At 43.5% G+C, this 21,327-nt stretch overlaps 1 protein-coding gene across 6 annotated transcripts in view; it reads left to right on the top strand.

The window, feature by feature from the left end:
- Positions 1–18,921, top strand: part of LOC124138355 (ankyrin repeat and BTB/POZ domain-containing protein 1-like) — a 28,591-nt gene extending 9,670 nt beyond the window's left edge. For all 6 annotated transcript variants that reach the window (XM_046508443.2, XM_048397546.1, XM_046506907.2 and 3 more), the window contains 7 exons: positions 353–398; positions 1,617–1,718; positions 3,156–3,268; positions 4,289–4,378; positions 4,625–4,789; positions 17,129–17,329; positions 17,756–18,921. In XM_046508443.2, the coding sequence (XP_046364399.1) occupies positions 353–398; positions 1,617–1,718; positions 3,156–3,268; positions 4,289–4,378; positions 4,625–4,789; positions 17,129–17,329; positions 17,756–18,049 (1,011 nt within the window). In that variant the 3' untranslated portion in view covers positions 18,050–18,921. The remainder of the gene's footprint in view (positions 1–352; positions 399–1,616; positions 1,719–3,155; positions 3,269–4,288; positions 4,379–4,624; positions 4,790–17,128; positions 17,330–17,755) is intronic.
- Positions 18,922–21,327: the final 2,406 nt, after the last annotated feature.

Raw genomic sequence — 21,327 nt, 5'->3', positions numbered from 1 at the left:
TTTAAAATCCCCTTCTCAGATATTGGAAGTCTCAGGAATCAGAATCTGTTTCAAATTGTTTGTCAAATGACAACCAAGTATAAGAAAGAGAATTTATGGATGTCAACTTCTTTATTAAAGGAACACGGCCTCTCTGAGTATATGCTTTCTCCTACATCAGGTGAATTTATGCTAAGATGCAGAAAGAATATATATGTACATGTAAAACCAACAATAGTAATAAAATAAGAAAGGTGGAAACAAAGTTGACATCCAAAAATTCTCTCTCTTAAGTGTATCACTTCTAAATGCCAGTCCAAGAATTAACAACCAAATATTTTTTTACATTTTGTTGAGATTCTGTTTATTCTAGTTCAGTGTGGCAGGACTAGTGGCAGTGCTCCAGTATATCTACACAGGTAATCTTTTCTGTAATGTCCTTTACCATTACTGGTGTTCAAATAAGAAAATAATTTATCCGTTCTTTCTTTATGTCATAATGTATAATCTATTTGTATTAGATTGGAATTCTACATTCTACAAATGCTTGCAATTTCCTCATTAAATTTATGCCTTAAGAAAATCTAAATATATTTGAACTATACATTGGGACGCTGAAAATAATACAGTCAGACCATTGAAGAGAAAATACATCTACTGCTGGACCAATGTAAGAAAAATCACAACCTGGTGATTGAAATTTTGTATCTACGTAGTCTGTGAAGTCGATAAAAACAGGGGTGGAAGGTTTGTTCAGGGGCCAGTAGGTTGTGTGTTTGCTTGCTGCCGCCTGACTTTATCTATATCTCTACTCATGTACCAGATGCACTACCTAACATGATATGAATCGCCAAACTCTGTCTGTTAAATAGACAGACACAGCTTCTTCATATACTTGTATTCATCAGCCAACACGATACACCTCCAGCACTCACACATGTCACTCACTCAACAGGTGATCTGGTGCCTTTTCATAGTTTGGGATTTTAGAATAATTTATTTTTCGAGTTTCCGTGGCAACGACTTTGACTGGGACAGAAAATGGCGGTAGCGCTCCACACAACTGGTCATATGGGCAGGGGATATGAGTATGTCATTCATGTTTATAAGCTTGTTTATACATGTATGTAGTTATCAATAGTTTTAGACAAGAGGAGCACAGATTTTAGATCAAAGTGATTTCAGTGAAACCAACCCATTGAAGAACCCTTACAGATTTTGTTAAACATGTTTCTCAACAAGCAGACGACACTATGTACATGCTTCTACGGAATGCGTCTTTTATCTCGGACGAGTGCACTGACATCAACAAATATGAGTCCCTGACTGTCCTTGGCCCAGCTAGACAGAAGGAAGATAACATCAAACTCATATCAGATCAATCTAAAGAAGAAATAATGAAAGAACTTGTTGCCAGCCCGGTAGTTTCCTTCGTCATTGACTATTGATGTAATGTTTTTCAGCTTTGTGACCTCCGGACAGACGACTGTCCAGCAGCAACTGTCAAATATGAGAAGGGCATGACCGAAATACAAATGTTCTATTGTCCCCCAATAAATCGGATCTCTGGATTTCTCTGTAGGATGTGATGAGTTCATCGTTGTATTACCAGTGTTCTCCAACCTGTTTTATTTCAGGCAAGCTAGATGTCAGTATTGAAGATGTCAGCTCAGTGAGGAAGCTGTTCATGCACCTTGACTTCAACAAGACGTCAGATCTACTGGACAGACCTGCTCAAGGTAGGCTGATTTAGGAACATTTGTGTCTTGGTTCAGTAAAACATGGCTGTAACACACTCCATGGGACTGTTGAAACTAGTTCGTTAAATCTGTTTTTCGTTATTCATGTTATTTTCGTAATTACTTCATGGAAATGGTTGCAAAAATATACTGTGGCAATGTTGTTGTGTCGGTGATTGTGGTACTTTGTATTTCGCCATGAGGCTGCTGGGTTAAAATTCGTACTGAGCAATCTTTGCTGGTCGTAAGAGGTCACCAACAGGATCGGTTGGTCAGGCTTACTGAGTTGGTTGATTGTGTGTATTTGTACCCCAATGTGTGGATTGTGCTCACAATATCAGTTACTGGATTGTCTGGCCATGACTCGATTATTTTCAGACCACCATCATGTAGCTAAAATATTGCGGAGTACGATATTAAACAACAAACACATGCACACATATACACATAGAATTTATTCAGTGCTGTTTCTACCTGACACTGATTGAGGTTCGCCAGTCTCTGAGTGGGCTGCATGAAACTCTTGTAGTCACCTCTGATGGGGGTTAACACTGATTGAGGTTCGCCAGTCTCTGAGTGTGCTGCATGATACTCTTGTAGTCACCTCTGATGGGGGTTAACACTGATTGAGGTTCGCCAGTCTCTGAGTGTGCTGCATGATACTCTTGTAGTCACCTCTGATGGGGGTTAACACAGATTGAGGTTAACCACAATTAGGTTTCTCGGTTTATCGGCACCAGCTTGTGGGTTTTGCCAAAGTGTCTTAGTCTAAGACCTGCATCACTTCGAGCTTTCCTCCCACATTAAGCTGACGCGTCATGATATAAGTGGAATATTGTTCAAAGCGACGTTAAACCCAATTCACTCACTCACTGATTGCTTTTGACCAACTTGTTACGTTAGAAAATACATCTATTGACATAAAGGTCTTAGTCCAAGAGATGGGAGCAATATATTTCACCCAACAGGTCCTTACAAGTTAATGCTAGTTTCTGAGACAAAGCATGCAGGACATTTGTAAACTGTTCTGTTGGTATGATATCTGTGTTTGTTGTAACCATGTTCTACTGTGATTGGGGATGGACACAAATTATGTTGGTTACGGTAACTCAGTATCCAGCAATGCTGATTTCTTTTGGAAACTGTTGTGAAATTTGATGATTGTTATCAATCTAATAAATGACAAAGGTAAAGTTTTTACAATGTGTGGGATAACTCTCTGAGCAACTTCAGGGGCGGTCGGGTAGCCTAGTGGTTAAAGAGTTCGCTCGTCACGCCGAGGACCCGGGTTCGATTCCTGACATGGGTACAATGTGTGGAGCCCATTTCTTGTGTCCCCCGCCATGATATTGCTGGAATATTGCTGAAAGTGGTGTACTCACTCACTCACTCACTCACTCACTCACTCACTCACTCACTCACTCACTCACTGAGCAGCTTCAGGAGACCAATCAGTGGTCCACGTCCAGAGGAAAGTGCTGAGCGAGGATCTGAAGGAGGACTTTGCTAATCTGGCTTTTTCGGCTGTACCTCCACAGTTCTATTATCAGGTAATCATTCACGTCTTTATTTTGCATCTTTGTAGTGATTGGGTGGTCAGTGTGCTCAGTGTTCACCTGACATAACCTTCTCTCAAGGAGTTTGTCACATCTTGATGAAGAAAGTTATCAAATCAGAGTAAACAGATTCACATTTTACCCACCGCACCATGCTTCATGCTATTTACAAACATCACACTGTGCATAGGGGCGCGTTGCAAGCTACAAATCGCTTAGAGTATGCAACTTAATCGCTCATCCCGGAGTCTGCAACAGATTGTATCGCTTGCACACTCTTCCAAAATGGCGGCGCAACTACCACTTGGTTGCCTTGCCCTTATGAAGAACGTAATAGAAGAAGCCCGATGACGAACTGATGAAATTTATGTGGAGCAGACTGAGACTGTGGAGCAGACTGAGAATGCTGCGATGTTAGCTGCCTTTGCCCATTTCGCAGCTGATCCAGTCAAGAATTTCTTGTTCCGCTGTCGAACTCAGCCGCCATTTTGGTTTGAGAACGAAGCGACCCCAGCAACAAACAACAAACAAACTAACATGTTATTCAGATGAAACAGAAAATATTGAATAACTCAAATTATGTGATTGAAATATTGAGTTTATGGGATATATGACACATGACTACCAACACACTTTTGTAATGGTCTTATTGACTTCTGGAACTTCTGTTTAGGAGGTTCAACTTTCTAGTGAGTCAAAAGCACATGTCTGGTTTATAGCCATGTTTAATCAACTAAAGGGGAATAACTCCCAATGATCTACAGTACAGTGCTGGTACAACAACTAGTTACAATAACTGTGTACATAGCACTCTGGTGGAACATGCTATAATGTAAACACATTAGATATATTGACTTACTGCTACAACTTTGAGGACCATATGTCTAGCTGTGATACCATGATACAGTACATGTCGATGCGTGATATCCCAAAATATAGATGCCCATCCTCATCCAACTCCTTGACTTGCCCTTGCATTGGAGTGTGTAAAAAGTTGCATGTCCTGTGCTACAGATGCCGGGGGGAAGTGGACGGCCAGTCGGTGATGAGCTGTTTTCAGATGTTGTCTTTGCTGTGGAAGGTCACAAATTTCAGTGTCACAAGGTCAGAAACCATGTTGGTGTGAAGCCAATTTATCTTTTGTTTCACAGACTTTTTTGTGCCAAAAAAACAAAAATCAGGAAATAAATTACATCTGCCTTAAGTTGATTTCCAACTCAGTAAGTGTGCATTTCACCTTTTCTCAGACGACTGAGGGAGTTGATTTGGGAAATATGTGTATCGAGGACAAGGGACAGAACTCTAGATTTGTTATGCTTGGAATTGGCTACCACTGATTGTTTGTTGCAGGTGTTTTTCTACAGTCGAAGTGAGTATTTCCGAGTGATGCTTATTGAGAAAGAGGCGGACATCGTCCCTTCCTTTGAAGGTTACAGATCTTCCATAACACTGGAGGGAGTGTCAGCAGAAGACTTTGTCCAGATTGTGTCCTACATCTACACAGACACGTGTCAGGTGGGTGGTGTCCTACATCTATACAGACACATGTCAGTGGGTGGTGTCCTACATCTATACAGACACATGTCAGTGGGTGGTGTCCTTTATCTATAAAGACACATGTCAGGTGGGTGGTGTCCTACATCTACACAGACACATGTCAGGAGGGTGGTGTCCTACATCTATACAGACACATGTCAGGTGGGTGGTGTTCTACATCTACACAGACACATGTCAGGTGGGTGGTGTTCTACATCTACACAGACACATGTCAGGTGGGTAGTGTCCTACATCTATACAGACACATGTCAGGTGGGTGGTGTCCTACATCTATACAGACACATGTCAGGTGGGTGGTGTTCTACATCTACACAGACACATGTCAGGTGGGTGGTGTCCTACATCTATACAGACACATGTCAGGTGGGTGGTGTCCTACATCTATACAGACACATGTCAGGTGGGTGGTGTCCTACATCTATACAGACACATGTCAGGTGGGTGGTGTTCTACATCTATACAGACACATGTCAGGTGGGTGGTGTTCTACATCTATACAGACACATGTCAGGTGGGTGGTGTTCTACATCTACACAGACACATGTCAGGTGGGTGGTGTCCTACATCTATACAGACACATGTCAGGTGGGTGGTGTCCTACATCTACACAGACACATGTCAGGAGGGTGGTGTCCTACATCTATACAGACACATGTCAGGTGGGTAGTGTCCTACATCTATACAGACACATGTCAGATTGGTGGTGTCCTACATCTATACAGACACATGTCAGGAGGGTGGTGTCCTTCATCTATACAGACACATGTCAGGTGGGTGGTGTCCTACATCTATACAGACACATGTCAGGTGGGTGGTGTCCTACATCTATACAGACACATGTCAGGTGGGTGGTGGGTGGTGTTCTACATCTATACAGACACATGTCAGGTGGGTGGTGTCCTACATCTATACAGACACATGTCAGGTGGGTGGTGTCCTACATCTATACAGACACATGTCAGGTGGGTGGTGTCCTACATCTATACAGACACATGTCAGGTGGGTGGTGTCCTACATCTATACAGACACATGTCAGGTGGGTGGTGTCCTACATCTATACAGACACATGTCAGGTGGGTGGTGTCCTACATCTACACAGACACATGTCAGGTGGGTAGTGTCCTACATCTATACAGACACATGTCAGATGGGTGGTGTCCTACATCTATACAGACACATGTCAGGTGGGTGGTGTCCTACATCTATACAGACACATGTAAGGTGGATAGTGTCCTACATCTACACAGACACATGTCAGGTGGGTGGTGTCCTACATCTATACAGACACATGTCAGGTGGGTGGTGTCCTACATCTATACAGACACATGTCAGGTGGGTGGTGTCCTACATCTATACATACACATGTCAGGTGGGTGGTGTCCTACATCTATACAGACACATGTCAGGTGGGTGATGTCCTACATCTATACAGACACATGTCAGGTGGGTGGTGTCCTACATCTATACAGACACATGTCAGGTGGGTGGTGTCCTACATCTATACAGACACATGTAAGGTGGGTAGTGTCCTACATCTATACAGACACATGTCAGGTGGGTGGTGTCCTACATCTATATAGACACATGTCAGATGGGTGGTGTCCTACATCTATACAGACACATGTCAGGTGGGTGGTGTCCTACATCTATACAGACACATGTCAGGTGGGTGGTGTCCTTCATCTATACAGACACATGTCAGGTGGGTGGTGTCCTACATCTATACAGACACATGTCAGATGGGTGGTGTCCTACATCTATACAGACACATGTCAGGTGGGTGGTGTCCTACATCTATACAGACACATGTCAGATGGGTGGTGTCCTACATCTATACAGACACATGTCAGGTGGGTGGTGTCCTACATCTATACAGACACATGTCAGATGGGTGGTGTCCTACATCTATACAGACACATGTCAGGTGGGTAGTGTCCTACATCTACACAGACACATGTCAGATGGGTGGTGTCCTACATCTATACAGACACATGTCAGGTGGGTGGTGTCCTACATCTATACAGACACATGTCAGGTGGGTAGTGTCCTACATCTATACAGACACATGTCAGATGGGTGGTGTCCTACATCTATACAGACACATGTCAGGTGGGTGGTGTCCTGTATCTATACAGACACATGTCAGGTGGGTGGTGTCCTACATCTATACAGACACATGTAAGGTGGGTGGTGTCCTACATCTATATAGACACATGTCAGATGGGTGGTGTCCTACATCTATACAGATACATGTCAGATGGGTGGTGTCCTACATCTATACAGACACATGTCAGGTGGGTGGTGTCCTGTATCTATACAGACACATGTCAGGTGGGTGGTGTCCTACATCTACACAGACACATGTCAGGTGGGTTGTGTCCTACATCTATACAGACACATGTCAGGAGGGTGGTGTCCTACATCTATACAGACACATGTCAGGTGGGTGGTGTCCTACATCTATACAGACACATGTCAGGAGGGTGGTGTCCTACATCTATACAGACACATGTCAGGTGGGTGGTGTCCTACATCTATACAGACACATGTCAGGTGGGTGGTGTTCTACATCTATACAGACACATGTCAGGTGGGTGGTGTCCTACATCTATACAGACACATGTAAGGTGGGTAGTGTCCTACATCTATACAGACACATGTCAGGTGGGTAGTGTCCTACATCTATACAGACACATGTCAGGTGGGTGGTGTCCTACATCTATACAGACACATGTCAGGTGGGTGGTGTCCTACATCTATACAGACACATGTCAGGTGGGTGGTGTCCTACATCTATACAGACACATGTCAGGTGGGTGGTGTCCTACATCTATACAGAGACATGTCAGGTGGGTGGTGTCCTACATCTACACGGACACATGTCAGGAAGGAGGTGTCCTACATCTATACAGACACATGTCAGGTGGGTGGTGTCCTACATCTACACGGACACATGTCAGGAAGGAGGTGTCCTACATCTATACAGACACATGTCAGGTGGGTGGTGTCCTACATCTATACAGACACATGTCAGGTGGGTGGTGTCCTACATCTATACAGACACATGTCAGGTGGGTAGTGTCCTTCATCTATACAGACACATGTCAGGTGGGTGGTGTCCTACATCTATACAGACACATGTCAGGTGGGTGGTGTCCTACATCTATACAGACACATGTCAGGTGGGTAGTGTCCTACATCTATACAGACACATGTCAGGTGGGTGGTGTCCTACATCTATACAGACACATGTCAGGTGGGTGGTGGGTGGTGTTCTACATCTATACAGACACATGTCAGGTGGGTGGTGTCCTTCATCTATACAGACACATGTAAGGTGGGTGGTGTCCTATATCTATACAGACACATGTCAGGTGGGTAGTGTCCTACATCTATAAAGACACATGTAAGGTGGGTAGTGTCCTACATCTATACAGACACATGTCAGGTGGGTGGTGTCCTACATCTATACAGACACATGTCAGGTGGGTGGTGTCCTACATCTATACAGACACATGTCAGGTGGGTGGTGTCCTACATCTATACAGACACATGTCTGGTGGGTAGTGTCCTACATCTATATAGACACATGTCAGGTGGGTGGTGTCCTTCATCTATACAGACACATGTCAGATGGGTGGTGTCCTACATCTATACAGACACATGTCAGGTGGGTGGTGTCCTACATCTATACAGACACATGTCAGGTGGGTGGTGTCCTACATCTATACAGACACATGTCAGATGGGTGGTGTCCTACATCTATACAGACACATGTCAGGTGGGTGGTGTCCTACATCTATACAGACACATGTCAGGAAGGAGGTGTGCTACATCTATACAGACACATGTCAGATGGGTGGTGTCCTACATCTATACAGACACATGTCAGGAAGGAGGTGTCCTACATCTATACAGACACATGTCAGATGGGTGGTGTCCTACATCTATACAGACACATGTCAGGTGGGTGGTGTCCTACATCTATACAGACACATGTCAGGTGGGTGGTGTCCTACATCTATACAGACACATGTCAGGTGGGTGGTGTCCTACATCTATACAGACACATGTCAGATGGGTGGTGTCCTACATCTATACAGACACATGTCAGGTGGGTGGTGTCCTACATCTATACAGACACATGTCAGGTGGGTGGTGTCCTACATCTATACAGACACATGTCAGGTGGGTAGTGTCCTTCATCTATACAGACACATGTCAGGTGGGTGGTGTCCTACATCTATACAGACACATGTCAGGTGGGTGGTGTCCTACATCTATACAGACACATGTCAGGTGGGTGGTGTCCTACATCTATACAGACACATGTCAGATGGGTAGTGTTCTACATCTATACAGACACATGTCAGGAGGGTGGTGTTCTACATCTATACAGACACATGTCAGGTGGGTAGTGTTCTACATCTATACAGACACATGTCAGGTGGGTGGTGTTCTACATCTATACAGACACATGTCAGGTGGGTGGTGTCCTACATCTATACAGACACATGTCAGGTGGGTGGTGTCCTACATCTATATAGACACATGTCAGGTGGGTGGTGTCCTTCATCTATACAGACACATGTCAGGTGGGTGGTGTCCTACATCTATATAGACACATGTCAGGTGGGTGGTGTCCTTCATCTATACAGACACATGTCAGGTGGGTGGTGTCCTACATCTATACAGACACATGTCAGGTGGGTGGTGTCCTACATCTATACAGACACATGTCAGGTGGGTGGTGTTCTACATCTATACAGACACATGTCAGGTGGGTGGTGTCCTACATCTATACAGACACATGTAAGGTGGGTGGTGTCCTACATCTATACAGACACATGTCAGGTGAGTGGTGTCCTTCATCTACACAGACACATGTCAGGTGGGTGGTGTCCTTCATCTATACAGACACATGTCAGGTGGGTGGTGCCCTTTATCTATAGAAACACATGTCAGGTGGGTGGTGTCCTACATCTATACAGACACATGTCAGGTGGGTGGTGGGTGGTGATCTACATCTATACAGACACATGTCAGGTGGGTGGTGTCCTACATCTATACAGACACATGTCAGGTGGGTGGTGTTCTACATCTATACAGATATATGTCAGGTGGGTGATGTCCTACATCTATACAGACACATGTCAGGTGGGTGGTGTCCTTTATCTATACAGACACATGTCAGGTGGGTGGTGTTCTACATCTATACAGACACATGTCAGGTGGGTGGTGTTCTACATCTATACAGATATATGTCAGGTGGGTGATGTCCTACATCTATACAGACACATGTCAGGTGGGTGGTGTCCTACATCTATACAGACACATGTCAGGTGGGTGGTGTCCTTCATCTATACAGACACATGTCAGATGGGTAGTGTTCTACATCTATACAGACACATGTCAGGTGGGTGGTGTCCTACATCTATACAGACACATGTCAGGTGGGTGGTGTCCTTCATCTACACAGACACATGTCAGGTGGGTAGTGTCCTACATCTATACAGACACATGTCAGTAGGTGGTGTTCTACATCTATATAGACACATGTCAGGTGGGTGGTGTCCTACATCTATACAGACACATGTCAGTAGGTGGTGTTCTACATCTATACAGACACATGTCAGGTGGGTGGTGTCCTACATCTATACAGACACATGTCAGTAGGTGGTGTCCTACATCTACACAGACACATGTCAGGTGGGTGGTGTCCTTCATCTATACAGACACATGTCAGGTGGGTGTGTCCTACATCTATACAGACACATGTTAGTGGGTGGTGTCCTACATCTATACAGACAGATGTCAGATGGGTGGTGTCCTACATCTATACAGACACATGTCAGGTGGGTGGTGTCCTACATCTATACAGACACATGTGAGGTGGGTAGTGTCCTTCATCTATACAGACACATGTCAGGTGGGTGGTGTCCTACATCTATACAGACACATGTCAGATGGGTGGTGTCCTACATCTATACAGACACATGTCAGGTGGGTGGTGTCCTACATCTATACAGACACATGTCAGGTGGGTGGTGTTCTACATCTATATAGACACATGTCAGGTGGGTGGTGTCCTTCATCTACACAGACACGTCAGGTGGGTGGTGTCCTACATCTATACAGACACATGTCAGGTGGGTAGTGTCCTACATCTATACAGACACATGTAAGGTGGGTGGTGTCCTACATCTATACAGACACATGTCAGTAGGTGGTGTTCTACATCTATACAGACACATGTCAGGTGGGTGGTGTCCTACATCTATACAGACACATGTCATTAGGTGGTGTTCCACATCTATACAGACACATGTCAGGTGGGTGGTGTCCTCCATCTATACAGACACATGTCAGATGGGTGGTGTCCTACATCTACACAGACACATGTCAGTAGGTGGTGTTCTACATCTATACAGACACATGTCAGGTGGGTGGTGTCCTACATCTATACAGACACATGTCAGTAGGTGGTGTCCTACATCTACACAGACACATGTCAGGTGGGTGGTGTCCTTCATCTATACAGACACATGTCAGGTGGGTGTGTCCTACATCTATACAGACACATGTTAGTGGGTGGTGTCCTACATCTATACAGACACATGTCAGATGGGTGGTGTCCTACATCTATACAGACACATGTCAGGTGGGTGGTGTTCTACATCTATACAGACACATGTCAGGTGGGTAGTGTCCTTCATCTATACAGACACATGTCAGGTGGGTGGTGTCCTACATCTATACAGACACATGTCAGGTGGGTGGTGTCCTACATATATACAGACACATGTCAGGTGGGTGGTGTTCTACATCTATATAGACACATGTCAGGTGGGTGGTGTCCTTCATCTACACAGACACATGTCAGGTGGGTGGTGTCCTACATCTATACAGACACATGTCAGGTGGGTAGTGTCCTACATCTATACAGACACATGTCAGGAGGGTGGTGTCCTACATCTATACAGACACATGTCAGTAGGTGGTGTTCTACATCTATACAGACACATGTCAGGTGGGTGGTGTCCTACATCTATACAGACACATGTCAGTAGGTGGTGTTCTACATCTATACAGACACATGTCAGGTGGGTGGTGTCCTTCATCTATACAGACACATGTCAGATGGGTGGTGTCCTACATCTACACAGACACATGTCAGTAGGTGGTGTTCTACATCTATACAGACACATGTCAGGTGGGTGGTGTCCTACATCTATACAGACACATGTCAGGTGGGTGGTGTTCTACATCTATACAGACACATGTCAGGTGGGTGGTGTCCTTCATCTATACAGACACATGTCAGATGGGTGGTGTCCTACATCTATACAGACACATGTCAGTAGGTGGTGTTCTACATCTATACAGACACATGTCAGGTGGGTAGTGTCCTACATCTACAGAGACACATGTCAGGTGGGTGGTGTCCTTCATCTATACAGACACATGTCAGGTGGGTGGTGTCCTTCATCTATACAGACACATGTCAGATGGGTGGTGTCCTACATCTACACAGACACATGTCAGGTGGGTGGTGTCCTTCATCTATACAGACACATGTCAGGTGGGTGGTGTCCTTCATCTATACAGACACATGTCAGGTGGGTGGTGTCCTACATCTATACAGACACATGTCAGGTGGGTGGTGTCCTACATCTATACAGACACATGTCAGGTGGGTGGTGTTCTACATCTATACAGACACATGTCAGGTGGGTAGTGTCCTACATCTATACAGACACATGTCAGGTGGGTGGTGTCCTACATCTATACAGACACATGTCAGGTGGGTGGTGTCCTACATCTATACAGACACATGTCAGGTGGGTGGTGGGTGGTGTTCTACATCTATACAGACACATGTCAGGTGGGTGGTGTCCTACATCTATACAGACACATGTCAGGTGGGTGGTGTCCTACATCTATACAGACACATGTCAGGTGGGTAGTGTTCTACATCTACACGGACACATGTCAGGTGGGTGGTGTCCTACATCTATACAGACACATGTCAGGTGGGTGGTGTTCTACATCTACACGGACACATGTCAGGTGGGTGGTGTCCTACATCTACACGGACACATGTCAGGTGGGTGGTGTCCTACATCTATACAGACACATGTCAGGTGGGTGGTGTCCTACATATATACAGACACATGTCAGGTGGGTGGTGTCCTACATCTATACAGATACATGTCAGGAGGGTGGTGTTCTACATCTATACAGACACATGTCAGGTGGGTGGTGTCCTACATCTATACAGATACATGTCAGGAGGGTGGTGTCCTACATCTACACGGACACATGTCAGGTGGGTGGTGTTCTACATCTATACAGACACATGTCAGGTGGGTGGTGTCCTACATCTATACAGACACATGTCAGGTGGGTGGTGTCCTACATCTATACAGATACATGTCAGGAGGGTGGTGTTCTACATCTATACAGACACATGTCAGGTGGGTGGTGTCCTACATCTACACAGACACATGTCAGGTGGGTGGTGTTCTACATCTATACAGACACATGTCAGGTGGGTGGTGTCCTACATCTATACAGACACATGTCAGTAGGTGGTGTTCTACATCTATACAGACACATGTCAGGTGGGTGGTGTCCTACATCTATACAGACACATGTCAGGTGGGTGGTGTCCTACATCTACACAGACACATGTCAGGTGGGTGGTGTTCTACATCTATACAGACACATGTCAGGTGGGTGGTGTCCTACATCTACACAGACACATGTCAGGTGGGTGGTGTCCTTCATCTACACAGACACATGTCAGGTGGGTGGTGTCCTACATCTATACAGACACATGTCAGGTGGGTGGTGTCCTATATCTATAGAAACACATGTCAGGTGGGTGGTGTCCTACATCTATACAGACACATGTCAGGTGGGTGGTGTCCTTCATCTATACAGACACATGTCAGGTGGGTGGTGTCCTACATCTATACAGACACATGTCAGGTGGGTGGTGTTCTACATCTATACAGACACATGTCAGGTGGGTGGTGTCCTACATCTATACAGACACATGTCAGGTGGGTGGTGTCCTACATATATACAGACACATGTCAGGTGGGTGGTGTCCTACATCTATACAGACACATGTCAGGTGGGTGGTGTCCTTCATCTACACAGACACATGTCAGGTGGGTGGTGTCCTTCATCTATACAGACACATGTCAGGTGGGTGGTGTCCTATATCTATAGAAACACATGTCAGGTGGGTGGTGTCCTACATCTATACAGACACATGTCAGGTGGGTGGTGTCCTTCATCTATACAGACACATGTCAGGTGGATGGTGTCCTACATCTATACAGACACATGTCAGGTGGGTGGTGTCCTACATCTATACAGATACATGTCAGGTGGGTTGTGTCCTTCATCTATACAGATACATGTCAGGTGGGTGGTGTCCTACATCTACACAGACACATGTCAGGTGGGTGGTGTCCTACATCTACACAGACACATGTCAGGTGGGTGGTGTCCTACATCTATACAGACACATGTCAGGTGGGTGGTGTCCTACATCTATACAGACACATGTCAGGTGGGTGGTGTCCTACATCTATACAGACACATGTCAGGTGGGTGGTGTCCTACATCTATACAGACACATGTCAGGTGGGTGGTGTCCTACATCTATACAGACACATGTCAGGTGGGTGGTGTCCTACATATATACAGACACATGTCAGGTGGGTGGTGTCCTACATCTATACAGACACATGTCAGGTGGGTGGTGTCCTTCATCTACACAGACACATGTCAGGTGGGTGGTGTCCTTCATCTATACAGACACATGTCAGGTGGGTGGTGGGTGGTGTCCTTCATCTATACAGATACATGTCAGGAGGGTGGTGTGCTACATCTATACAGATACATGTCAGGTGGGTGGTGTCCTACATCTATACAGACACATGTCAGGTGGGTAGTGTCCTACATCTATACAGACACATGTCAGGTGGGTGGTGTCCTTCATCTATACTGACACATTGTGAATGATAATCTGATTGCAAGAGACAATCATGTAACCTAAAAGATTATCTAATTGTAAGAGACAATCCTGCAACATGAATGATTAACTGATTGTAAGAGACAATCGTTGAATGTGAAGGGTTATCTGATTGTTGGAGCCAATCATGTAACCTAAATGATTATCTGATTGTAAGAGACAATCGTGTAACATGAATGATTATCTGATTGCAAGATACAATTGTGGAATGTGAAGGGTTATCTGATTGTAAGAGACAAACGTGTAACGTGAAGGGTTATCTGTTTGTAAGAGACAATCATGTAACGTGAAGGGTTATCTGATTGTAAGAGACAATCGTGTAAGGTGAAGGGTTATCTGATTGTAAGAGACAATCGTGTAACGTAAATGATTATCTGATTGTAAGAGACAATCGTGTTAAGTGAAGGGTTATCTGATTGTAAGAGACAATCGTGTTACGTGAAGGGTTATCTGATTGTAAGAGACAATCGTGTAACGTGAAGGGTTATCTGATTGTAAGAGATAATCATGTAACATGAAGGGTTATCTGATTGTTAGAGACAATCGTGTTACGTGAAGGGTTATCTGATTGTAAGAGACAATCGTGTAACGTGAAGGGTTATCTGATTGTCAGAGATAATCATGTAACGTGAAGGGTTATCCGATTGTTAGAGATAATCGTGTAACGTGAAGGGTTATCTGGTTGTAAGAGACAATCATGTAACGTGAAGGGTTATCTGATTGTAAGAGACAATCGTGTAAGGTGAAGGGTTATCTGATTGTAAGAGATAATCGTGTAACGTGAAGGGTTATCTGATTGTTAGAGACAATCGTGTAACGTGAAGGGTTATCTGTTTGTAAGAGACAATCATGTAACGTAAATGATTATCTGATTGTAAGAGACAATTGTGTAACATGAATGATTATCTGATTGCAAGATACAATCGTGGAATGTGAAGGGTTATCTGATTGTAAGAGACAATCGTGTAACGTGAAGGGTTATCTGATTGTAAGAGACAATCTTGTAACTCGAAGGGTTATCTGTTTGTAAGAGACAATGATGTAACGTGAAGGGTTATCTGATTGTAAGAGACAATCGTGTAAGGTGAAGGGTTATCTGATTGTAAGAGACAATCGTGTAACGTGAAGGGTTATCTGATTGTAAGAGACAATCGTGTAACGTAAATGATTATCTGATTGTAAGAGACAATCGTGTAACATGAAGGGTTATCTGATTGTAAGAGACAATCGTGTAATGTAAATGATTATTTGATTGTAAGAGACAATCGTGTAATGTAAATGATTATCTGAGTGTAAGAGACAATCATGTAACGTGAAGGGTTATCTGATTGTAAGAGACAATTGTGTAACGTGAAGGGTTATCTGATTGTAAGAGACAATCGTGTAACGTGAAGGGTTATCTGATTGTAAGAGACAATCGTGTAATGTAAATGATTATCTGAGTGTAAGAGACAATCGTGTAACGTGAAGGGTTATCTGATTGTAAGAGACAATCGTGTAACGTGAAGGGTTATCTGATTGTAAGAGACAATCGTGTAACGTGAATGATTATCTGATTGCAAGATACAATCGTTGAATGTGAAGGGTTATCTGATTGTAAGAGACAATCGTGTAAGGTGAAGGGTTATCTGATTGTAAGAGACAATCGTGTAACGTGAAGGGTTATCTGTTTGTAAGAGACAATCATGTAACCTAAATGATTATCTGATTGTAAGAGACAATCGTGTAACATGAATGATTATCTGATTGCAAGATACAATCGTGTAACGTGAAGGGTTATCTGACTGTAAGAGACAATCGTGTAACGTGAAGGGTTATCTGATTGTAAGAGACAATCGTGTAACGTGAAGGGTTATCTGACTGTAAGAGACAATCGTGTAACGTGAAGGGTTATCTGATTGTAAGAGACAATCGTGTAACGTGAAGGGTTATCTGATTGTAAGAGACAATCGTGTAACGTGAAGGGTTATCTGATTGTAAGAGACAATCGTGTAACGTGAAGGGTTATCTGATTGTAAGAGACAATCGTGTAACGTGAAGGGTTATCTGACTGTAAGAGACAATCGTGTAACATGAAGGGTTATCTGATTGTAAGAGATAATCGTGTAACGTGAAGGGTTATCTGATTGTAAGAGACAATCGTGTAACGTGAAGGGTTATCTGATTGTAAGAGACAATTGTGTAACGTGAAGGGTTATCTGAGTGTAAGAGACAATCGTGTAATGTGAAGGGTGCTCTGTTCCCAGGTGACCGCGGACAACTGCATGGACCTGCTGAGCCTCTCTGAAAGGTTTGTGTTGCCAGGTCTGAAGCAGCAACTTCTGGTTGAGGTGTCATCCTGTTTGAAACCTCTGACAGTAACATCGGTCTACAGGACGGCCAAGGAACTACAGATACCAAAACTGAAGGACGAGTGTGCGAGTTTCATGGCAGACAACATTGATCAGGTGAGTTTGGGTCAATGTGCAGTGACACAAGAACATACTATCAAACTGAGGCAACCAGTTCCTTTTGCAAATAACTGTCCCCAGTACCCATATTTGCCATAAGTCACTGTTGTCCTGTGTGGGTAGTCTGTCTCTCAGACCCTTGAGAATAAATTAAAAAGGAATTCAACTCAAGTCTAGAATGATTTAGCAAGTCTAGATTGCCTCAGAGTCAGACCCTGAAATTAAGAATTGTTCTGGACTTCTTTTGGATTTTATATTTATTTTGTAGATATATATTTTTAAATGAGATACTGGTAACTTTATTTCTGGGTCTATATGATGGTGTACTTTGAGGGGAATACGGCTGTATATATCCCCAGTGCCCCATATTTGTTGTTAGACAGACTGTGATGTAACCGAAATGACCCAATCTCACACCCTCAGATGTCAACAATGCCTGAGTTCCCGGAGTTGCTGAAGCTGGAGGCGTCCTGCAACACACACAGCGAGCTGATAGAGAACATCCAGTACTACATCCGCAAAGACAGCAACACGTCGCACAAACAACAACTGGCCAATCACAAGCTGTCTTGTCTCCAGAACGCCCTCAATGCTGCTGGCATTCAGGAGAATGTGCCGTTTCTGATGGTGGAGACGGGGCAAACCACAAGGTCTGGCGCATTCACTCACCCAGGCAGAGCCAGGAAGAAATCTGACAGTGATTGTGTGATTTTGTGAAGATTTAGACAGATATGAATGTTTCACTGAATGCTCAGTGTTTTTGTTCAACCTTGGTGTGCCTCACAACTGGCGTTGTATGACCTTTGTGGATGTTCAAGGTTCGAACTACTTCATTTTGTGTGTTCTAGGCAGGGACTGGTCCATTTTACCTGTTCAAAATTTGAACTGGGCCCTTTTGCCAGTTCAGAATTTCAACTTGGCCAATTTACCTTTCAGAATTTATGAGTGGATAAATTTTATATTCATTGGCTTACATAACATGCAAAATGATGACATGACTATACGAAGTGTGATATAACATGTATTTAACATAACATCTTGAAATTACTTATTGACATTGCTTAATACAGCCATGTCTGTTTAGCTAATAATATTAATTTGACATATATCATTTTACCTCGGCACACCTCACTAGTGAACTGCTACACTTTCAGCGTACATATCAATATATATGTGGTTGTGCTTCTTAAGGTTACCAGTGTTGGTCCGCTTTTCGCCAGTTTAACTTTCCACTTAATCACTGAAATATGGAAAGTTTGAAAGCTAAAAATCAGTCTTGTATTAGATTTTAAAACTCTGATTTTAGAAGAGAGAAAGAACAGAAAATGGTAGTTTGCTATATATGTGTTTTTTATGCCTTGATCTGGAAGTCTGAATTTCAGACCCATTTTCAATGCAATCATAAATCTGATTTTGTTAATTTTTCTTTTTTGACTCTCTTTCATATTTGTGGTTTCATGTGGAAACTCATCTTCCTGAGGCAAGGGAGTTTACTGACTGTAAAAGTCAAGTTTCCACCCTTGCCGAACTAGGTTGGAATTTCTGGGCATGATTGTACTGCCACCAGTGACTATTAGGAGTTATGTCCCTTCTATGTCCCTCCTGACCAATCCCTCCCCCCCCCCCCCTCATATCACTTGCATTTGCTTCAAATAAAATGGTGTCGCCCAGTGAAGACGATGTGATCGATAATCAAGATCTATTTTGTAATAAAATAGGTCTTACTTCGCGGATCAAATCACATGATCACCTTGATTAATAACATGAAAAGATTTGAAAAATATCTGTTGATGCTAAATTGACGGTACACATGCTTAGCAAATTCTGCAATCAACCGAAATCTGCATGGCAGTTTACGAACCGTATGTCGATTTTGTTATGCTATTTTGATTGGACTATGCAAAGACTGATTAGTCCAGCCAAAATATAACTCCATAATTCCAGCCTAGTTTCGAAACTGGTCTTTTATCGTCAGTCTGCTCCCTTGCCTCGGGAATATGGTGGAAACTAGTCTGACAAATTTACAGATATTGCCAAGACTGGCATTCAAAAGATGCCATACACCACATTTTAATAAGTCTTTTTTTAGCTCGCTGGGTCCGAAGGACCAAGGTGAACTTATGGGATACGGAGGCGGTGGCGTCCGTCGTCCCTCCGTCCGTTGTCCGTATGTCACCAATTTAATCAAACGTCTTCTTCTTCTTCTTCCACAAATTGGAAATTAACAAAATTTTACTGGAAGCATTCCTAGGTGGTGAGAATTCAAAGTTCCACAAATGGTGGGGCTGACCCCACAAGGGTCTGAGGGGCAGGGTCAATTAGGGGTAATTTGGCTATATTGCTTTAAACGTCTTCTTCTCTAGACGGACGGTCGAGTAGCCTAGTGGTTAAAGCGTTCGCTCGTCATGCCGAAGACCCGGGTTCGATTCCCGACATGGGTACAATGTGTGAAGGCCATTTCTTGTGTCCCCCCGCCATGATATTGCTGGAATATTGCTAAAAGCGGCCTAAAACCATACTCACTCACTCACTCTTCTCTAGAACTAAGAGATAGATATCAATCACATTTGGTTGGAAGCATTCTCCGGTTTTGAGGATTCAAAATTGTACAAATGGAGGGGCTGAACCCCCAAGGGGCTGAGGGGCAGGACCGGGGCCAAATAGGGGTAATTTGGCTACCGGTATATTGCTTTAAACGACTTCTTCTCTGGAACTAAGGACTGCTTCCAGCTTTATGAAGGCGGTCTGTAAATAATCGAGTCTGGACCAGACAATCCAGTGATTGATATAATGGGCATCGATTCACTCAATTTGGATCAATGCATCAACCAAGTCAACGAGCCTGACCACCAGATCCCGTTAGTCGCCTCTTAAGACAAGCATAGTTGCCTTTTACAGCAAGCATGGGTCGCTGAAGACCTATAATTCTACCCCGGATCTTCACGGGTCTATAACCATATGTACAATTGAGAGTATAATGAGAGGAATGCACATATGCTACCTGGACTGGCCCTTCTATTTATCTGTCCGGCACTCCTAAAGGAGTTAGAACCTTGACCATAACATGCAAACCGATATTATCCCCATCCTATAATAAACAGATACATTGTATACATTTGTTTGCTATGAAGAGCGTAATACCTTTGATATGATTTATCCTGGATCATACATGGAAACGGTTCAGATCTTTATGCTACATTTGTATGTAGAGAAATACACGTTCATGCTGTCCGCTTTACCATCCACCCATTTTAAATTCTGACAGAGTCAAAATTATGAAATATTTGCAGTATTGTATACATGTACAATGCAAATGTATATTTTGTCATGATTGCGTTAATATCCAGGTGAGCGATACAGGCCCAATGGCCTCTTGTTTAAAATGATCATAGGAGTCTTGTGGAGTCTCCAACATTGGGTTTGTTAACTGTTGTGAGCTATATGTGATATTGTGAGCAAATGTGTGAGATGATATTCTTTTGTACACTGTTGACCATTAGTACTGTAATATTGTTGATGTTTATTTATTTTTAGTGGAAAGTGTTTCACTGAGGTATATAGGGGCGGTTGGGTAGCCTAGTGGTTAAAGCGTTCGCTCGTCACGCTGAAGACCCGGGTTCGATTCCCGACATGGGTACAATGTGTGAAGCCCATTTCTGGTGTCCCCCGCCATGATGTTGCTGGAATATTGCTAAAAGCGGCATAAAACCATACTCACTCACTGAGGTATATTTTCTAATCCTTTAACACATCCTTTGGGAACAGGTGTTAATACTCTAATATGAGATGATATTCTTTTGTACTCTGTTGACCATTAGTACTGTTTAATTGTTGATGTTTATTTCTTTTCAGTGGAAAGTGTTTCACTGAGGTATATTTTATAATCCTTTTACACATCCTTTGGGAACAGATATTAATACTCTAATAGGCATTTTCTCATACAGAGAAATAAATTAGTTAGTCTGAAACTTGGTTTGTCTTGTTTTGACTCTGTC

This window comes from Haliotis rufescens, unplaced genomic scaffold (assembly GCF_023055435.1).
Source record: "Haliotis rufescens isolate VD_foot unplaced genomic scaffold, xgHalRufe1.0.p SCAF_17, whole genome shotgun sequence".
Classification (NCBI taxonomy): domain Eukaryota; kingdom Metazoa; phylum Mollusca; class Gastropoda; order Lepetellida; family Haliotidae; genus Haliotis; species Haliotis rufescens.
Note: the sequence above shows the minus strand (reverse complement) of the source record. Positions and strands in the feature narration are given on the sequence as shown.